Raw genomic sequence first — 20,721 nt, 5'->3', positions numbered from 1 at the left:
GGTATTATTAAATCTATTGATACCCATTTATTTGGTTTTAAGTAAGTTTTTGTTGTTTTGCCTTAAAATTCTCTTATCGAATAATTTCTTTCAAAAGAAAGTAAAATGTAGGGTGTTATGACTTCAAAATGCATGCATTTCTTACAAAATAAATTTTAAATCTTACTAGAACAAAATAAGCTAATGAAATAATTAGATAAATTTGGCAAGATAAACTGGTGAGGTTTTTGAAAGAAAAGAGGAACAATTTGTAATATTGCGTGCACATAGAACTATCTGAATTGAGAGGAAAAGTACCATGTCAGCATTGTGAAATTATATTGATCGGGCATCAGCATCAATCCTGATTAAATAGGCAGCTGCTTAAAGTGGTATATTTGACAATAACATCTTTTTATTTTCTATATGATTACTTGCCTGCTGACATGTTTATCTTTTTGATGTAATTTACATACTGTGTTTAAAATGTTGCTGACTAAGAAAGACTTACACCAGACATAGAGCAGAAAGCAAATCAGACCTTCTTATGACTGGTATGAACATGTATGAACATCAGGTAATATCTACAAACAAAACAGTTGATTTTATGTGCCAACTTACTTCCAAGAGAGCACTCTAATAAATTGAATGGAATGTTTCTCTCTTTTTTTTTTTAAGTGCTAAAGGTTATTTAGAAATCAGTTATATATAGATTAGATTTAAAAAGAAAATGGCAGCAAATCTTTGTATACATGAGAGGTGTTGAAAACCTTGGGGGATCCTGTTCCATGTGGATTATTGTCAGACAAATCTGTGGTACCAACTTCCCTGGGAACGTGTCAGAAATAGATTAAAACCCATTTAACTGGAGGGGTGCTTGGCCATTAAACTTGGCTCTACAATGATGTGATAGATATCCCTTACTGTTCTAATTGCTGAATTCCTCTATTTTTTCCATAAGCAAAAGATAAACTGCTGCTCTTCCCCTTGGCTTACTATAAATTGCAATAATTTCAAGGGAAAGGTGTGGTGCCTAACTCCTTCAATAAAGTACATTAATGATGCATGCCCTTCCATCTGCTATCTGACTTCTTTTTTTGTCCCATTATTAACAAGGCTTTTATCATCAAGCTTTGCCTGCACTGTATGAAATCTCCATCTGAAAATAGCCACGGGCAACCGTTAGTAATTGTTAGCTCTATTTTTCCTTGCACATCAGGAAACTTCTCCAGTAGTTTGGGGGGTTCAAAAGTAGGTAATCGCAATTTCACGTTCTGGAGCAAGCAGGGAAAGGTTGGTTAAACTCCATTTTGTGTTAAGTAAAATGGATAAAGTTGATTTAACTCCATTTTACCTAAGCTACATAATTGAGCTTATCTCTTTTGTTATAAGCTTCTGCTCTGTGTTGAATCCCTCAGTTCAGAGTAGTGGAAAGTGTAGAATAATGTTCACTACCCATAAGTATAATTATTACATTTTTCTGCTATATTTTACCGATAATTACTTTAATCCTATAAAATGCTCAAATTCAGACATGGCTATGCTCAGGACTGGCTGTCTCATTTACATGCAGTTCTGTGTTACAATACTGTGTCCTCAAAGTAGATGGGAAAGGTTAAGGAGGTTGGGGTTGTGGCTGGGTGGTGCTGCAAGTTTAAAGACCCTCTTCCCTGCTGCCATTTGAAACAGACAATGCATCAGTGGGTAGGACAGACCACCTAAGCATTGAAACTTGGATCTAATTAAGTAGGAGTAATCTGGGGCCTGTATGATGAGGATAGGTGATGCTGACTGCAGTGTGCTGAGGAAGATTGGACGCTGTAGAATCAAATGTCACTGGGAGACTTCAGTTACTTATATGTAGACTGGACACATGCCACACTGGGACATGTTGAGAGTAGACTTTACGTGTTCAGTTGACTGTTTCATAAAACAGATCAAGCTCCAGCAAAAAGCCCATGGGAGGAGAGGTAACATTGCTCTTATCCTTAACAGTGCTCAGTTCTGGTTCAAAATGTACGTCAAAAAGCCACCCTAAAGGCTGAAACAGAAATATGTGTATATGCAGAGCTAAAAATAGTCAAAAACCTGCTAAAGTTGCTTTCAGTTTCAAAAAGATGAACTGCTTTAGAAAGAGAAAGCTTTTTGAAGATCAAGGAAAATCAGCTAATAGACCTGCATCTTTACAGTCTTTATGGAACTGAGTTAAGAACCTCTTCAAGGCAGAGAAATGCATTGTTCCCCCCTCCCACCCTTAAATAAGAATTAAGAATGGTTAAAAGGAAAGTGTAGTGGTTAAAAACAGACTAAAAGAGGTTGTTAATTCATTGAGTAAAAGGAGATAATGACACAGCTTTAAAATAAGTGAAGAATGAAATGTGTGAATTACTATTTGTGCTGTATAGCCAATTGCTTAAAATAGTTTTAGTAGCTGAGGACTGAAAACTGGCAAATGTGGTACCAATATTTTAAAAAAGGGATCCAGAAGAGATCTGTGGAGTTATAGAACTGCAGATGTTCCCTTCATGCTATAGTTGCCTGAACCCTAATTCCTGTGAGTGTAATTTACCCTTTGGTTCCATTAACACAATATTTGAACCAAGTCACTCAGATAACCCTGACAGTGCCGACCTCACTGTTTATACTCTGCTATTACAGTATGTTTGTCGTCAGTGATTTTATATTTATTTCTAGGTCATCAATTAAAATGCTGAATAATGTTATATGCATGACTGTTCTGTTGACACAGAATGGTCATATTCAGTAGTAATTCTTCTGACAGCTACTTTTAAAAATTCAGCTGATGGGCAGGTTCTTAACCCAGAAAGTTTTGTTGTTTTCTAGAGATTCATTTTTTAGGAATGTAGTTTGCAGGTAAGTTAAAAGCTCTGAACAATTCTGTTTGATATCTACATGTTTACTTTATCAGCAGAGGCAGTAATTTAAATATGCCGACTCTCACCTCCCCCATCCAAAAGTGCCTAAGAACTCTTCTCAGAAATTGCAGTCATTTATCTGCAACCTTATTTTTCCATAAAAATCTCAACAATTGATGTTACTTCTAGTTTTTCTTTAACTGGAAAAGTTGATACAGGATTAAAATAATTATTTTGACCAGGATTGACATCATCCTAGCTGCTCTGAAACCTCTTGAATTATCTTCTTTACCCCTTGACTCTTGTTTGGCTGCGTAGGAATGGGCTTTTTTTGAATTTTCTTATGCTTCCAGTTGCAAAAGAAGCTTTGAAGGCAGTACTGAGAAGGAAAGGGAGCTGCTAGTGTGGGAAATTCGGGCACACAGGACAGAGACCAAACTGCTACAATAAACTGATAATGCTGATGTCTGATGACTTTGAGGTATATTTAGAATCATGCTGCTGTTGTTGTGTTTGTGTTTTGTCCATTACAGCTCATGCTTTCCTTTAGTTGCTTTCTACTTCAGTGACTTCAGAAGGAAACCTTAGGAGACAGGGATTTCTTCAGCTTCATTACCTATTCTGGAAAGAGCTGCTCCTTCCCTTGAATTCCATCTTGACTCTAAAGGTTTGCATTCTGCTATAAGATCATTCTGTCAATATAGGCTTGTTTACTTCACAAGTTTGGCAATTTCGGAAGGTTCCTTTCAATATTAAATCATCCATCTTTTGCATTAGCAGACTATTTTTCAGCACTGTGGATTGCTACTGGTGACTACCAGTGTTTCTTTCTTCTATGAAGACCTAATGTTTTGGTAGAATTGAATTCTCTGTTTTCTAATGTAGTTTCCTGTGTTAGTTTTTTTTCTGGATCCTGTCAGACTCAGTATGATATCAGTTTTCTGAGAAGCTTCTTTTGTTGATGCATTTAGAAAAAGCTCTACTTCTTTCTGGAAAAGAATTTTCTCTAGGGATGCTGCCAAGACTCAGAAGACCAAGAAAGCTTATGGCTTTGTATTTGAGTGTAATCAAACTGGCACTCGTCATCATTTTGTCTCAGAATCACAGAATCATCTAGGTTGGAAAGGACCTTGAAGATCATTTGGTCCAACCGTTAGCCTGGCACTGACAGTTCCCAACTACACCATATCCCTCAGCGCTAAGTCGACCTGACTCTTAAACACCTCCAGGGATGGGGACTCCACCACCTCCCTGGGCAGCCCATTCCAACGCCCAACAACCCGTTCTGTAAAGAAATACTTACTAATATCTAGTCTCTTTAGAGCTGGAACAGATCTGTAGATTAATATGTATTTTTGGCATTGACTTTAACCAAAATGGAAAGTAATGGTGTAAATGATCATGATTGCCAGAAACATTGAGCAGTGGTAGGGAATCAAAGTTTCTGCAATTCTTCCTTCTTTCCTGATAATTTCCCAGCCACTGGCCAATTTCATCCAGGCTTGAAAAGAAGAAGAAATGTCAAAAATAATTATAATTGCAATTTCATAAGAATTGGAACCAAGTAGGAGATACCCCCTCACATTCTCTGAGAGAGACAGTTCATTGTTTATTGTGGCTTGGCAGCACTGGCTGAGATTCAGTCATGACAGGTCTTGATTAGCTGGGGGAGATGCTGTCTCCAGTTGGGTGGAGGTAAAATAGGAGAGCTGGAGTTGCCTCTGTAAGGACTATGGGAGGGAGCAAGATGACAAAAAGACAAACTTGAGACTGTAGGAAACTGGGTGTCTTTAATTCTGTTGCTTGAGAAGCAGCTTGTTTATACTGCAGTACTGAAAGAATTTGACATCCTTCTGCTTTCAAAAACATTGATGTTAGTGATCTAACTCTGGGCCAGGTTAGAAGGACAGCTTTTGGAATGCTTCTTGTAATGCTTCCTTGTTGTCAGTTTGGCATTGACTTTTACTGTGGAATGGTGGGATGCCGCTCCAGCAAACTGAAGATGTTTCCACATGCTGCCTTTGCAGCGTTCTGTGGTTATCCTAAGCTGAGACTGCGCTGAACGGTTAGCACAAGGAAGTGATGTGTCTCTTTACTGGACTGTAAATTTGACCTTTCAGAAAGAGGGGGGGAGCACTCACGTTTTGGTTGTACATATCAGAGCAGAACATACTTGTGGCATCATCTGCAGTTTATTTCTTTGCTTTTCACTACTAAAGACATTAAAAAAATTAGTATTCTACAAGCTTGAAAGACAGACTATTATCTAATTGGCTTTTGGTTAGGAGGATACTGATTTCTAGGTCAATGTAAAACAAATGAGCATTTAAATTGAAGAGGAGCAGCTGTTCCAAAGCCCCTTTCCACAGTGCCTGGTTTTGTTAAGGATAATTATGTCTAATTTTAAATTATGATAGCTTTGAGTATTGAGCTTTGCCTTGTTACATCCACTAGCTCATTCTCCTTCATCAGTAAGAATGTTCCATCATGGAGCTAGGTTTCTGATTGGATTTATTTTTCTGGGCCTTTTAAATTGTGAAGAGAAATACAGCTTTAAAGATGGGGTTTTCAACACTTTCATGCCAATGTTACCATACTCCTATTTTATTTTTTGAGGTCTCAAAACAGAATGTTGTCTGATTCCTGTGGAAAGATACTGCTGGGAAAATACATATTTATGTAAACGTGTAAGATTTTTGTTCATATTTTTAGCTTGAAAATGGAAACGTTAGACTCCAGTGCTGAAAAATCCAAGAAAGCTCTTGTCAGCCCTTGTAAGGAAACATATGCTAAAGATGTCTTGTGGATTACGTACTGCTTGTTTCAATTAACACATTCATATTCTCTGTCAGTTCTTGAGACAAAAGCCCAGGTGACAATTCAAATGATGCATGAAAATAATATTTCAATTTTTTCTGGTAAGATTAGCTTTTTTTTTTTAAACAAAGAATAAAAGATTTCAACTGTTAAGCTCAATGTTATATTAGTAATTCAATAGGATGTCTGAACACTCTAAAGAACATGCATTGTAAATATATTGCTGCAGGAATGAAGCATGTTTGTTTTTATGAAATGTTTTGTTGCTGGACACAGCAGTATTGTAGTGCCATACATAAGAATTGCGTGTTTGAATTTGTATTGGCAAGGTTTTGTTGATGGGGGGCTACAGCGGTGGCTTCTGTGAGGAGCTTCTAGAAGCTTCCCCCATGGCCAATGGAGCCAATGCCAGCTGGCTCCAAGACAGACCCGCCGCTGGCCACATCTGAGTCCATCAGCGACGGTGGCAGTGTCTCTGGCATAACATATTTAAGAAAATGAAAAAGCTGCTGCACGACAGCAATTGCAGCTGGAGAGAGGAGTGAGAATATGTGAGAGAAACAACTCAGCAGACACCAAGGTGAGCGAAGGAGGGGGAGGAGGTGATCCAGGCACCAGAGCAGGGATTCCCCGGCAGCCCGTGGTGCAGCCCATGGTGAGGCAGCTGTGTGCCCTGCACCCATGGAGGTTAATGCTGGAGCAGAGATCCACCTGCAGCACAGGGAGGACCCCACGCCAGAGCAGGTGGATGCACCTGAAGGAGACTGTGACCCCGTGGGAAGCCCACGCTAGATCAGGCTCCTGGCAGGACCTGTGGCCCCGTGGAGAGAGGAGCCCGCGCTGGAGCAGGTTTGCTGGCAGGACTGGTGACCCCGTGGGGGACCCACACGGGAGCAGTCTGTGCCTGAAGGACTGCACCCTGTGGGAGGGACCCACGCTGGAGCAGTTCATGAAGAACTGCAGCCCGTGGGAAGGACACATGCTGGAGAAGTTCATGGAGAACTGTCTCCCGTGGGAAGGACCCCGCCCTGGAGTAGGGGAAGAGTGCTGCTGAGGCGGGAGAAGGTAGAGAACTCAGGAGTAAAGTTAAGCCTGGAAAGAAGGGAGATGTGGGGGGAAGGTGTTAAGATTTAGTTATTTCTCGCTATCCCTCTCTGATTTGACTGGTAATAAATTAAGCTAATTTCCCCAAGTTGAGTCTGTTTTGCCCATGACGGTAATTGCTGAGTGATCTCCCTGTCCTTATTTGACCCACAAGCCTTTTGTTATGTTTTCCTTTCCCCTGTCCAGCTGAGGAGGGGAGTGATAGAGTGGCTTTGGTGGGCACCTGGGGTCCAGCCAGGGTCAACCCACCACAGAACTGAATTTGGAGTAAAATGTAACTATATCAAGAAATGTAAAATATATGTAATTTTTGCATTTTAATTTGAAATCCAAGCATTTTTTTACCTGCTAGTTTTATTGAAAGAGGTTGTCTTCACATGCCTTTTAAAATAATGAATGTCACACTTTTTCTCTGAGAAATATTCTTTGAGGCTCTAAGTCAACATGTCTTACTTCCTTTTGTTCTCCCTGACTAAATGTAATAGGCTCTATTAAACAAAACCAAAAAAGTTTGAGAGATTGCCAAATTATTACTATGCATCTGCTTTTTTTTTTAAGGAAAAATAGCTTTCAAAGGAAAAAAAAAATTAAAACAGGAGAACTTGTAAAAATGGGGTGTCTGACACAAGTCCTGGAGGAGAGGAAGAATTAAAAATGTTTGTCATTGCACTGTAAATCTTTGAAATCCTGAATTAATTTATTCTTTTATCTTTCTTTCAGTTTTTGTTCTGGCTTAGCGGATAAATGTTGCGAAAAGGGATATCTATTAAAAAATGAACAGCTTTTAACTTGTCTAGCATTTTAAGGGGATGACAAAATTGTGAGAAATGAATAGCAAAACTTGGTCTGAGACCAGAAAAGGAAAAATAAAAATCTGTCAGAATCCATCAGCAAAAAACTGCTGTGAGACGTCTCCCTAGATATCAGTGTAAGCTTAGTCTGGTATAGGCAAGGAGAGCAGGGGAGAGTAAAACCCTCTAACTCGCAAATGTTTTGGTTTATCATCTTAATGTGTTTATTTCAAAGGCAGTGTTTGAATGTATATCATGTTGGTTGTAAGCAGGCAAAAAGATACAATCTTTGGAGACTTGTCCAAGCATTTTAATGTCAGCTGGAAACCAAGGAAAATTCAAGGTATATTGAGATGAATTGCATGTGGATTAAGTTGGAAAAATGTATTCAGTGCTGTAGACTCAGTTCTGAGTAGAATAATTAAAGAAAAATCAGTTGTTAACTTTCATGGCGTTTTTTCCTAATGAGTATGTTTGACAGTCTAATTAATTATTTGTAAATGTTATGCTAATGTAATAAAGAGGTTCCTTGTTTTGTGAAGCATCAAGTGTTTGTTCTGAAGAATTGAGTGTCCAAAAATGACAAATATCCTCTAGATAAAAGTGAGAGGAAAATACAGCGAAAGCTTGGTATAATCTCATACTTCTGCAATTTCTTGTCCTTAAAACTCTTTAACTCTGTAAAGGAAGTGCTATTTCTGTGTAAAAGTTGTCTGGCTTGTCTTCCAAAGTCAAACGTGGCTTTATTGCTGAAGTAAGAATCAGATGCAGAAAAGTTTGGGAAGAGTTTACAGAAAAGGCAAGTATGTATATGTGAACCACTGCTGCTGTGGTGAGGCTGAGGAGGCATGCTGCTAGCCAGGAGTGTGGAAGAACTGCAGAGGATAGTGGAGGAAACCTTATGTATAGTAAAATTTTGGGGCTATTTCTCAGCGTGCTTGCATGAGCTATGAGATCTGTCTGTAATGTGTAGCTTTCATAGAACCAGTTTCTGTGGCAAAAGAGCTTCTGGGCTAACTGGGTTCATGATGTCTTGTGGGATTCTTGAAACTCCAGGTTTTGTTGTTTCTGTGAACTTTTCAGTAAATATCAATTCCTTTCATTAGGCAAACACACAAGAGTTGGTATTGGGTCCTTGAGCTTTGGTTCTGTTGCCATTTTGATTAGAGGTGTTTACTGCTGAGGTTTAAGTCCAAATGTCTCTAAAGCATGAGGCTTGTCTTATAGTAAAGTAAGAGAATCCTGATTTCGGTAATGTCGTCTAAATGTTCACTAAACAGAAATTATATTTCTTCAGGTTTAAATTTGCAGTGTATATTGAAAAAGGCTTCTCTGCCTATCGAAAAAAGTGTTTCTTTTAAAAATGGTATTGTATTTGAAAGGTAGCATCAGAGAAACTAGTTTCCATTCTGTTCTAATGCCAGTTTAACTTCAGAACAAGAATGTTTGCATAGTGAATTCAAAATCTTCTGTAAATATTAAAGTTTAATTGAAGATTCTTTTCCAAAGATGTTAGCTTTCGAAGGGGCTTGAGCCAAGGAACTTGTTTCTGCCTGGAAGCTGGTGTCTCTTCTGAATATACCTTCTATAGTACAGTATGAAAACAGTTGGTCTGTAGATGAATGAACTCTTTCCTCCACCCTTGTCGACAGCAAATTTACATTTGTAAGGAAGATTAGTGGGTGTGCCGCCTTTCATAATGTATTGAATGTGGGGGATGGGGCAGTCCTGCCCAGGAAACTGGAAACAGAAAATGCACAGTGAAAGCCTGATTATTGTGTAAACCTCGAGGATTTTAGACTTTTTTTCAGCATTTCTTCTCCCTGGGACCAAGCCTCATAAATGGAGTTTATTGTGGTTCAGAATGAGTTCCTATTATGGCTCATTGTTAATGCACAGCTTTGCTCCAGAGGTCTTAGTTTATCAAACTGAATCTTGTAAATAGGCAGGAAATCCAGAAGAAATTCAGACAAGCTGTCAGGCGAGTTTCCTTAGGTTGACTGCCAAGTATATGTATTTTTTAATTTTTTTTAAAGTAGTTACCTCATCAACCTTCCTTGTTTCAGTAGTCTGTCAGTTTATCTCAAAGGAACACGTTTTTAAATCTCCAGATAAACATAGCTTGATCAAAATAAATAAAAAACCCCCAAACACTTACGTTTCAGATTGACAGTGAAACATTTGGCTCATTTTGGTTGCACAGACAAATGTTACCAAAGGCTTAAAAAAATTCCACTGAAATTGTCAGCTGATAATATTTCAGAAAGTGATCTTTTTTCCCAGCACACAATATGTTATGTAAGGAAATGTTATATCTTTAAGGTTTGCCACAGCTTGATGTTCTGTTGCTTTTAGTTTTGACTAAATAGATAAGAAATATAATGAATTTTGAATCATGAAAAATGTAAATTTTGAATCTCAGTATTTTAGATCGGGGAATTGTTCTGAAAAGTTCCTTCGTAACAGAAGTGTGCAATAAAAAGCATTGCGTCTTGTTGCAGACAATTGAAAAGCTGTTGGTTTTATTAGCCTGATTTTTGGATGGGAGTAGTCTTTTTGTATGGCAAAGCACAAATGGGTGTTCCTCGTTGGATCATCCTATCGTGTAGTGTTCACGTCCTTCACACCGCATCTCTCATGATGGGGTCCCAGTTGTGTTGAGGGGCTTTCTGATGTTTCTGTAGTCAATACTAAATATCACTAGTTGCTTAATACCTTTTCTAAGTTGGCAATGTAAGTGGACTTAGACCTCTAGTGTTCCAAGTTTAAGGTATGCAGCTACTGGACTCACTTAAGCTATATTAGAGAGTACACAAAATTTTGATCCATAAGGTAATGATCTGATTGCTAAGATAACCTTTACTGGTTTTGCTTTTATGGTAATGGTGGGTTTCCATTCTGATGCAGTGGTATAGACCACAAAAGATGGCAGGATGGGAAGGCATAGAAATAATTGCTCTCTTCTTCATATTTTAGTTAATTCTTAATAAACTGGATGACACTTTCTCCATGAATGCTGAGTGATTCCCAAAATATGTCTCAAGTTTCAATTACAATTTAAGATATGTAGAAGGTATTTTATATTCAGCATAGATAGTACAATAAACAAACTGAACACAGCTCAAAGATGAGCCATGTGATTCTACACAGATAAGTCTTTGTGCATATGTTGCTTTGTGCAGTTGCTCTGACGATAGGAAAATGTAATAGGATAATAGCTTATTCACAATTTCTCAATTATTTTCGGTAAGATGTATTATACGTAGGAACAATCACACTACTTCATAGCAGCTTTCTGTGGTCATTGCTTTCCTAACTGTGAAATTGGTATGCCTTTGGTCATCTTCCACTGATGCTATTTGAAAACCTGTAGGCTACGGAACAACTGAAAGAATTGTTGCTTTGATTATACTGAAGTTAATGGATGGAAAACTCCAGTCATCTTCAGACAGCTATTGGAACTGTTCTAACCTCTCAGATTTTTCTTCTACAAGACAGAGGAGTAATAGATTTTGGTAGCAGGCAGTGGAAGAAGGTCTGAATCAGCATGGATGAGAAGAGACTTCTTATTAACAGAATATGCTGTTTGTGACTCTGGGTTGTCTTCAGCGTATTTTCCTCTTTTAAGAGTTCTTGGCAGACTCTTCAGTGAATTTGTCCAAAGGCTTTTAGCCATGCTGGTGATTTTTTTTTTTTCAGCCTCTTGCAGCAAGAAATAGCCCAATGTGACTCTTGTATAAAGCAGTACTTATTTTTATTTCTTTGGAAATTGCTGTTAGCCTCATTTAATTCATCCCAGTATTGTCAAGCTGATAAGCTGTCCTTCCCTACTTATCAGACTAACCATTGCAGGAACATTCTTACCGGAAGTTCACAGCTCTTTCCATTTCTTGATTTCTTCAAATCAAGATTGAATAGCTTTTTCAGAGAGCGCTGCAGCCAAACAGGAATTGGTTGGATTATGTCCAGATGATCCCAATACCACACTATCCGTTCTCTTTTCTTGTTGCTGCAGAGCGAAGCAAAATTTTCCTCAGGTTTGTTAATTTGATGGAGGAAGGAAGAATTGAGTTAGGAGCTTACTGAAGTTATTGGTGAACAAACTTTGAATTCCCTCTTTTTATCCTCTTTCCTAATTTTCTGTTTTTGATGAAGTTGAGTGCTAATACTGCAATTCTTAAAGGATTCAAATATTACATGACCTTCTTATTTTGAATTTTTCTTCTGATAGATATTTTATTAGACCCTTTCTAAATGCTGCCTGCATCTGAAAACTGTTTGAGAAATTTGTTTTATGATTAACTTTTTATATAATTGAAAAAATGGTATTTTATGTACTTCTGCTTCTTTAATATCTCTCAGTAATATATCTCTTAGTGAAATGTCTTATACAAACACATTCTTATCTTTCATTACCTGCAGACCTTTTAGGATGTTAAAATGAATGACTAAGGATGGCATAATCTCTTGAAATAACAGATAATTTCTAAAGGTAATATTTTGTAAGAAAATTTTCCCATGTCAGAAGGTTGCTTTTAAATTCTCTTTGTCCTTTGCTTGATTCAGTTTGGTACTAAGCATTTTCTCCCACCCTCTCTCATCATTGCTTTTCTGTGGTAGATTTTGTTGAAGGAGGAAAAAGGGAGAGTGGATGAGTGTTAACAGTTAAATAGGAGGGAAGTAAAGGTGGTCACCACATTGGGGATCTTCTTGGTGGTGGTTTTTGATCTGACATTTAAATAAGAATTATTTGCTCAGGAGAAGGGAAGGGGAGAGGGAAGCTAGAGGAAAAACCATGCCTGCCTTTCTGCAGCAGTCCTGATTGGCTTTTCTACCCCAGAAACTGGGTAAGTGTGGCAGGCAGCCAATTTGAAAGCTTTCTCCCCAAGAAAGCTTGAAATTTGGAAGAGAACAGATGATTCTCATGGTATTTTGAGACTCGTGCCAGCCTCAATCAATTATAAGGCACTTGTGAAGACATTTTGAGAACTGGCAATGTCTGAATATTAAGGTAAATAATCCAGGAAGGATTAGATGTATATGTGCTAATGAGAATGCTTTCAGTTATGTTATAGAATAAGTAGGGTTATATACTATTGCTACCAGGCCTAAACCTTTTCCATTTAGTGGCTGATTTAGAAGGAAAATACAATGTGAATGGTATTGCATATTTGTTAAGATTCCTTGATTCCTCTCACAGTATATGTTGTTTAATGCCGGTGGCCTTAGTTGGAAGAGGTAAGATCAATGATCCAGTTAGTGCATGGTCTAATATAAACATTCCTAAAATCTATTATAGACTAAAATAAACTGCAAAATGCATGTAATATATTTGAGCATGCATGCCAAAATGTTTTGTTTCTGTGGGATTTTTAAAGTAAAAATAGAATTTGTTTGACAGTAATGTCTGATAAGTGAAGTTATAGTTTTCGGTATATTTTTCTGGGGAAGCTTATTTGATGGCAAAATGCAGGAAGTAATACTGAAATCCATCATAAATATTATCACAGTGAAGAAATATGATCATCTTATGTTTCAGTCTGTTTTTAAACAGAGCTTTATCTGCATTTTTATGTTGCTGTTCTCCCTGATGACATTCTTACGCAGAGTTCTGTGCATGGCTTGATGTTTTCCAGTTATATTTGCGAAAGAAGATACTGTTCCTTTAAAATCAAGTGGCTCATTGAGATGTTTTTACTAGCGCGCTGCTTTTTATATGGTACAGTATACTCCATGCAAATGAGCTGCCTGCTCAGCCTCTGGGTGGCTGCTTGCCCTGTTGGGGAGCTCACAAAGACTCTGCAGACCTAATTCAGCATTCAGTTGTTTAAAACGGCAGATGGAAGGAGGTATCGGCAAGATGAGGATTTATTAGCTACTCACAATAAAAGACCACACTCGCTCCGCAGAGGATCAGAAAAAGCCTGGTGAATGGGATTGAGTTGTATCTGCTTTCAGCTGACTTTACAATGATGTGTTTAGCTCATGTGACTCGGTCACTTAGCATGAAGATCAGCTAAAGATTTCCATGTAAATATATATTCCTTTAAGCACCATCAACCTGCGGGCTTGTATTGAGACTTTTTTTTTGGTTTGCAGCTGTCATAACTGTGGGAACAAGAACACTTCATCAAGCTGTGGTAGGCAGCCTACGGTCTGGGCTCTCCGTGTTGCATTTGCACACTTCAGGATGTCTGGCTGAAATCCCCTCATAAACACAGCTTTTGATGAAGTTTGATTTCTTTTATGTATTTTGTGAAATCCTTCAGAGGCTGAAGTGAGGTTCTTTTTAAATACAGTGTTTATATTCAGAAGTTATAAATAGGCTCTTCCTAAGCTTTTATCAGGAGATGAAATCTGTTGCTTTAGCTTTCTGCTAAAAAAATTGAAGGTCGTTGCGGCAGTAGGTTGTTCGTTACATTTGCAATATTTCCTTTTTTCCTTTCTAATGTAGAAAGGGCATGTGTAGGACAAAGGCTCCTTGACATGCTCAGTAATTTAAATAATACCAGGATGAACATACCTAGATTTTTATTTTTAATGAAATGGTGTTTGGTATAGCTAGAAGCGTTATTGTTGTTTTTGTTCAACACAGGCTATATGCTCATATTTTAAAATGGGATTGGGATAATGTACATAAAGGGGCAAAGCCTTTTTTGACCTTGCTGGAGTTGTCTGTGAGAAGGTAGCTGGAAAACAGAAACTGCAGGACAGACTGAAAAAGCCTCAGCTGAACTGTGCTTTCTCTTTTTTTTTTTTTTTCCTTTTTGCCATGGATGACGATGAGGGAAGGGCTTCTTAAGCCAGCTCTGTCAGTGATGAATAGATGAATGAATTCTTAAATGTTCAGAACTTGCAACATGTGTTCCAGACCCTTCAGCACATAAGAGTCGCAAGATCTCAGCAATGAACTAAAGAATGTGCCGTGTCTGCTGCATACGAGGAGACAAACATACCTCAGAGATAGCAGAAACAAAAGAATGTACGACAGTATCTGAAGAATCTGACATTCGCTTTGTCGTGCAAAGGAGTAAAGGAATTTTTCAAAATCTGGAAAATTAAAATTTCTGTTTGTTCATAGTGAGGTTTTTCCATATTTTAAATAGTACTGTATCCTGTGCGTCCACAGAATTGATTTTTTTAGTTAAGTGTGACTGTGTGTTTTTTAAAGGAAATGTGACCTGGATTTTGTGAGCTGCTTATAAACAGTAAATGAAGGCAGCTGTTGTAGTTTACTGATGCCTTATAACAGCTCAAGTAAATTGAAATAAAGCAAAAATATGTGTGTGTGGGATCTGAATTAAATTCCACTCTTTGGCCTTACATGGAGTCGTGGAATATTATATATTTCTAGACAGTTGTGTATATGAGAGGAATGAGACATCCAACCTTGAAAAGATTTAGGAAAGTCAAACAGATTTTTTTCTAGTGTGACCTGCTAAATCTGCCACAAAAGAGGCAGGCAAAATTACGTACAGATAGTCAGAGACCGTGGCTGCAGTTCTTCATGACAGGCAAGTGAAAGACCATGTCCTATTTTTAGCGAGTGGACAGAGGGGGGGTGGGAGGGGGAGAAAAGTTTGAAAATAATGGACTTCTTTAACAGTTAGAGAGCAAAGCTAGCCAGAAGCAAGCGAGCTTTAGCAGGAATTTGTCATCAGCAGAGTTGAAATATGGATGATTCAAGTATTCTTCGAAGAAGAGGTCTGCAGGTAAGTGTAACTTCAGTCTACTTTTTTTTCCTCCTGCTTGCAATGTTGACAGTGTTGTAAAAATGCTGACAATATTTTGAAGTAAATCAGGTTGACTGAGTACATACCAGTGATGCTAGAATTTGAGTTACTCTGTTTTCACCTAGTGTACATTTTATTAATTAAATGTCAGATTTTGTATAAAGTAATAAAATACAGTTTGTAAATTTCTTGGTTTATATCCAATGATCTTGTAAATATTGTTATGGAAAGAAGTGAAGTCTAAACTATGCGGCTTACCTTATTTTTCAAACTTCACTTTTACAGATACTCATAAAAATCTGTTAAGGGACGTTTTAGACTTGCCTTAGAGTAGCCATTTTAGTTGAGCATTATTTATAAATTAAATGTCAAAGCAGAGTGAATATTTTCATTTATTTTAGAGCTATTACTTCAAATACACAGTAATCCAAAACCAGAATGCAATTCTACAATGCAAATAATGTATTTTGTTTTCAACAACTATCGTTAAGTTGAAGTAAATACTCCTGCAATTTGTTTTGAACTTTAACATACTAGTGAAGTTTTATTTTGTACTGGTGCTGTGGAATTTTTATTCAATTGCAGTAGTATGTCAAATACAGTAATCTGCGTTAGTGTCAATGGCGTATGACAACTGAACTGATTATTATGGAGTAAAACAGCTGGAAGTGACTGAGCTCCAAAATCTTGTGTGAGCTGGGCATGAAATAGATTTTTTTTTTTTTTTTTCCCTGAAAGCACCATATTCTCTTTTTTGCATTGTAATGGGATATAACCTATTACATACTTGCTAGCATAAGTAATTGTTTATAGACCATGAACCTTGCCTATTAAACAATAGGACAGGCATGGTTAATTTAACTTCCTTTGAGGAAAATAAATTTACCATTTTAACATACTACTGTTTGTACCTTACTGATGCTTTAAGGCAATTACAGAATTAGTTGCATTATCTGAATATGTTCTATGTCTCACTTTTTTATATTTTGTGTATATTTTCATCTTCTTTGTGCCAGATTATTAATACTACTGAAATAGCTTGACACAGTGTGCTGCATATAACATGGTGACACTGTGTATTTGCTCATCATAAAATAAGCTGTATTTAATTTTTGTATAACAGTATATAGGAATAAGTAAGGGTGTTTTTGGATAAACTGGTATTTATTTCCAATGTATTTAACTAGTCAGAACTTCATAACCAAGAAAATTGTTTCTGACCACACAAAGTTTTTCAAGCCCGATGTGCTGATTGTTTAGAGCTTTCCCGAGACTAGAATTTCTCTGGGATGTTGTATCTGTTTGACGTGTGGGGGAGTGGTTTCATGATGATGCTTCAGGGGAATATTGGAAAAGGAAGGAAGGTTGGAGGAGCCCAAATGTCTATCAGTGTCAGCAGAAGATGTGCTGGGAGTGAGGATGCATTTCCCTGGTTTAGCTGCATAGTATGGTGGAATTTGATAATTTTAGTAGTCTTGAGTATTTACTGTCTATATGTGGTGGTGTGTTTGTATCCACTTGGGTAAGTATGTATAAATACACATGCGCATATATATATAGGTGTAATTAAGATCTACATCAAAAATGCTTTGGGAACTAAGAAAATATGCTAAAAGGACTTCAGGAAGTAAGGCAGATGTAGAAGTCCATAAGGAAGTTAATGCTGGACTTTTTTTTTTGTATCTTGGAGTAGACTTTTCAGAAGAAATTGTGGCTCAGTAAAGTGAGCATTTTATAGAGAACTTCAAGTTTAACAATCAGGAAAAATGAAAAAGCTGTTGGTTCATGTTGACACTGCCAAGACAGTATGTTTTAATGACTTTTTTTGGGGAGCTGGGTGAGTTTGGAAAGCCACTGATGAAAAAAAACACTTTACTAGTTCTAACTGGATATTGATGGCTTTTAAAATGAATATCACAGCCTAAATTAGGTCCTCTAATCCAATGTCTCCACTCAAAGCAGTGCTAATTCTAAAATTAGATCGGGTTACTGAAGGTCTTGTCCAGGCTGGTTTTGAGTATTTCTGGGGATGGAGATTTTGCAGCCTTTCTTGGCACCTGTTCTGGTACTTAATCACTTGCACTGTGAAAATATTGTTTTCTTTATGTTTTAGTATTAAAGAACACTTTCACAGTCTATTAGTGCTATTTCATGTAATATTTACAAATTGACCTCTGAAGATTGAGATGGACAAATTGATTATCTTGTCTTTTTTTTTCATGACCAGTTTATCTTGATAACATCTGATTTTTGTAAGGTGGGGTTTTTTTGGCTGTTTTTAACACAGTTGATTTAGACTTGTACTGATGCCATGTTTTAGGGGTTTTGTCCTGTTTTGTGTTCATATCTTCCTCCTCATTTGGCATCTTATATGGTGGAATCCTTTTTATTTTCTGGTGGTGTTTCAGTCTTCCTTCTCTTCTGGCTTTCCCCCTATTGCTTCCTGTAACTGAGTTCTCAGTATAAAGATAATGAACATACCTCTTTCCTTTTGTGTGTTATTCCTGCTGACTAACAAAACCAAACTTTTTGTTTGTTTGTTTGTTTTCCTTTTTTTCTGTCCCTGTGGAGAGCACAGTCTATATGGCAGTAATCTGAATTTGCAGGTGCTTTCTCATCTCCCCACTCTTTGTTCATATCTTTAAGCTGTTTCTGGATCAAACTCTCTTTCTCTAAGCTTTCTGAAATTTCTTTACTTTTCTCTGACTATTTTGAAAGTACTGTTGGTCTATTCCTTTCTTATTTTCAGTGGTCACCTGTTCAAGGACCTGGGTTGCATGACTTTCCGGTTTCCTTGTGCTCATCTCTCACAGGTGGCTTACTCTTTTCAAAACCTGTTCTTTTTTTCCCTGTTAAATAAACCATTCACCAGCACCAGCTCTTCCTGTTCTTTAACAAATGCATGCATATGCTTTCCCTGTGCTTCGTGTTACCTCCATTATGTGCAGTATGGTTGATATCACTACTGTGATACTGTCTTCTCTGGGAACTCTCTTCTGCTGTGATCCCTGCAGTAAATAGCCATGTAGTAGTATAGGCAGATAACATCAAGGAACAGGAATTGTTTGTACAGGAAAAACCAATATATTGGCATGTAGCCAATATCACCTTCCTCATTTGTTTAGTCTGTCTTTGTTGCATCCTGTTTGGTGTCACAAATTTGGTCTACAAATTTTTAGTAGTGAAGTATGTGGAAATGAATATCCAGGAGGGACAAATCAGATTTTCTGTGTATGTCTAAATATACATATAGATATAAATATATGCACACACTTAGCGTGCTCACAGTCTGATGTAGCTGTGCAATAGTATTGACAGCAGGCTGAGAAAGTGCTTCTAATAATGGAATATTCTTTTAATTTCTAGGCTTTCATTTTAGGTAATGAACTTGGACTATTGACAGAAGTTACTGCCTAGGGACAAGTGCTAATGCAGGTGGCGTGGGTGCTTCTGCTGCATTGTGTTTTTTTAGTTATTTGTTGTGATGTTAAATACAGCTTGATGTTAGCTGCAAATGTGACGAAGCTACCTAGGTTTGTTATTGTTCCCTGTACATGTGTATCATTTTTCATTGCTGGTAGAAATCAGAGTAGAAATCAGAGTTTCTATCCCCAAAATCCTTACGAGTAAGTGCAAGTAAAGTAGTAATGGAGAGTGTGATATTCCAGATTTCAGATACTTGTGACGGAGCTTATGTTCTGCAGTTGTGGTACTTGAGCAGTATTCAGATGTGGTTGGACATTATCATCACCACGGTTCTCTGCATCCACATCTTCCTACAGAGTGATAGCCCCCATCCATTTTCTGCTGAAATTTGGGCTCAGCTCAACTAGTTAATTTACTTTGTTCAACCCTTTTTGTGCTGGTTTCAGTGCAGATGTGAAACACAAAGTGCATCACAATGCTTGAATGTGTTTATCTTGGCTAGTGTTTTCTATTACACAGAATGTTTGGCTAAAAAAAAAAATATTTAAAATATTAAATTATATATTTAAAAAAACCCACAGTAGGACGATTTCTTGATTCTAAAGATAAATTTTACATTTTCCTCTGGGTGGGAGGGGAGGGGAAGGGGAATAGGGCATGGAGAACATAATCTCAGAATATTTGGTGAACTTGCTTTTGAGTTTGTTTATTTAACCTAAAGGACTGAGCACTTTTTAATTTTGTTTTATGGGGAAAGGGAATCAGGGAATCAGTGGTTACAGAAACTCTAAGCTTCAATATATTTAACAAGAGAAGGCTTATTGGACTGTTCAGTTTTCCATACAGTTTAAACCTTCTCTGGGACATCTTTGGACATAATTTAGAGGCCTTGAAAATTGATATTTGATTTTATTTACTTAAGAGTGTCTTTTATAATTACTGAAGACATTTTTTTGCTGGCTACAGAGCTTGTTACAAGATGTAATAAAGCATGCAGTTAGTAAGAATGTTGCTTTTCACAGTATTTTTATAAAAAGTTTAAAGTAGAAATTGTGTACTATCAAGGAAAAGAAGCTGTTTATGGTGAGGGGAGACTGTGACTCCATTAGATTTTTTTTGTTCTGCTTTTTTAAAATGTTTGAAATATGTATTAACTGAAACGTTAATAGGTAAATTTCAAATTAACTTGAAAGGTTAACTTTAAATTTAGCATGAAAATGCATGCATACATACACATGTGAAAATCTTCGATATTATGAGTCTATTGGATTTGAGTTTTTGGAACTGCCTGCTGCAAGGTATCCTGCTAGGGGAAATACTGGCACCTACTCCCAAGAGAAATCTAGCTTTGCTTTTATAGCCTCTAGAAGAAATTTGACTTTGAGTGGCTTTTTTAAATTATATAGATTACTCTCATCTTTACACATTTGATTCTTGTGGTGCGTTTTTCTTAACTTAGATGTCTTCTAGTGCTGTGCTGAGCTGTGCAAACCATCTGATAACTGTCAGTTACTCTGCATCCCCCCTTAAACTCCCTCCGTTCCCCCAGATCCTCACTTCAGTGTTCTACAAACAAAACTTGGTCTGGCCAGGGATGATGTTTGCCTTGGTTTGGGGTTTGGCCTGGACTATGTACTTTTCTTTCTGCTTAATGCTTGGTGGGAGACAATGGGAAGGATGCTGAGACGAAATAAAATACTGAGGTTTTGAAGGGGATTGGTTCCTCTCCTGTACTAGAGTTTTAGATCCTTTCGGGATACCCATGATGTGTTTAAGAGAAATAAAGGGGAAAAACCCTCACAAATTGAGGTAAAAAAGTTTGAGCATCTTTCCTCATAATCTTTGACGGGATTGTTTTAAATAGCTTTCTTCTAAAATATTTGAATAATAAACAGTATAAATTGGATAATATTTCTCTTGATCAAGCTAAACACTGGTGCATATGCTGGTTTCCTGTAATTACGTGTAGTGTTCCCATGTATACATGGAATAATG

At 37.3% G+C, this 20,721-nt stretch overlaps 1 protein-coding gene across 7 annotated transcripts in view; it reads left to right on the top strand.

Annotated features, from left to right (window-relative positions):
* MAST2 (microtubule associated serine/threonine kinase 2) overlaps positions 1–20,721 on the top strand; it is a 198,158-nt gene that overhangs the window by 36,618 nt on the left and 140,819 nt on the right. Inside the window, exon 1 of one of the 7 annotated variants that reach the window (XM_074876156.1) lies at positions 15,146–15,279. The exons of the other annotated variants lie outside the window; for them this stretch is intronic. Coding sequence (XP_074732257.1) covers positions 15,241–15,279 — 39 coding nt within the window. The 5' untranslated portion in view covers positions 15,146–15,240. Of the gene's footprint in view, positions 1–15,145; positions 15,280–20,721 lie in introns of those variants that run through there. 7 annotated transcript variants of the gene reach the window in all.

The sequence above is a fragment of the Strix uralensis genome, chromosome 8, assembly GCF_047716275.1.
Source record: "Strix uralensis isolate ZFMK-TIS-50842 chromosome 8, bStrUra1, whole genome shotgun sequence".
In the NCBI taxonomy this organism is placed as follows: Eukaryota; Metazoa; Chordata; class Aves; order Strigiformes; family Strigidae; genus Strix; species Strix uralensis.
The sequence above is the reverse complement of the archived record's forward strand: the minus strand, read 5'-3'. Positions and strand labels throughout refer to the sequence as shown.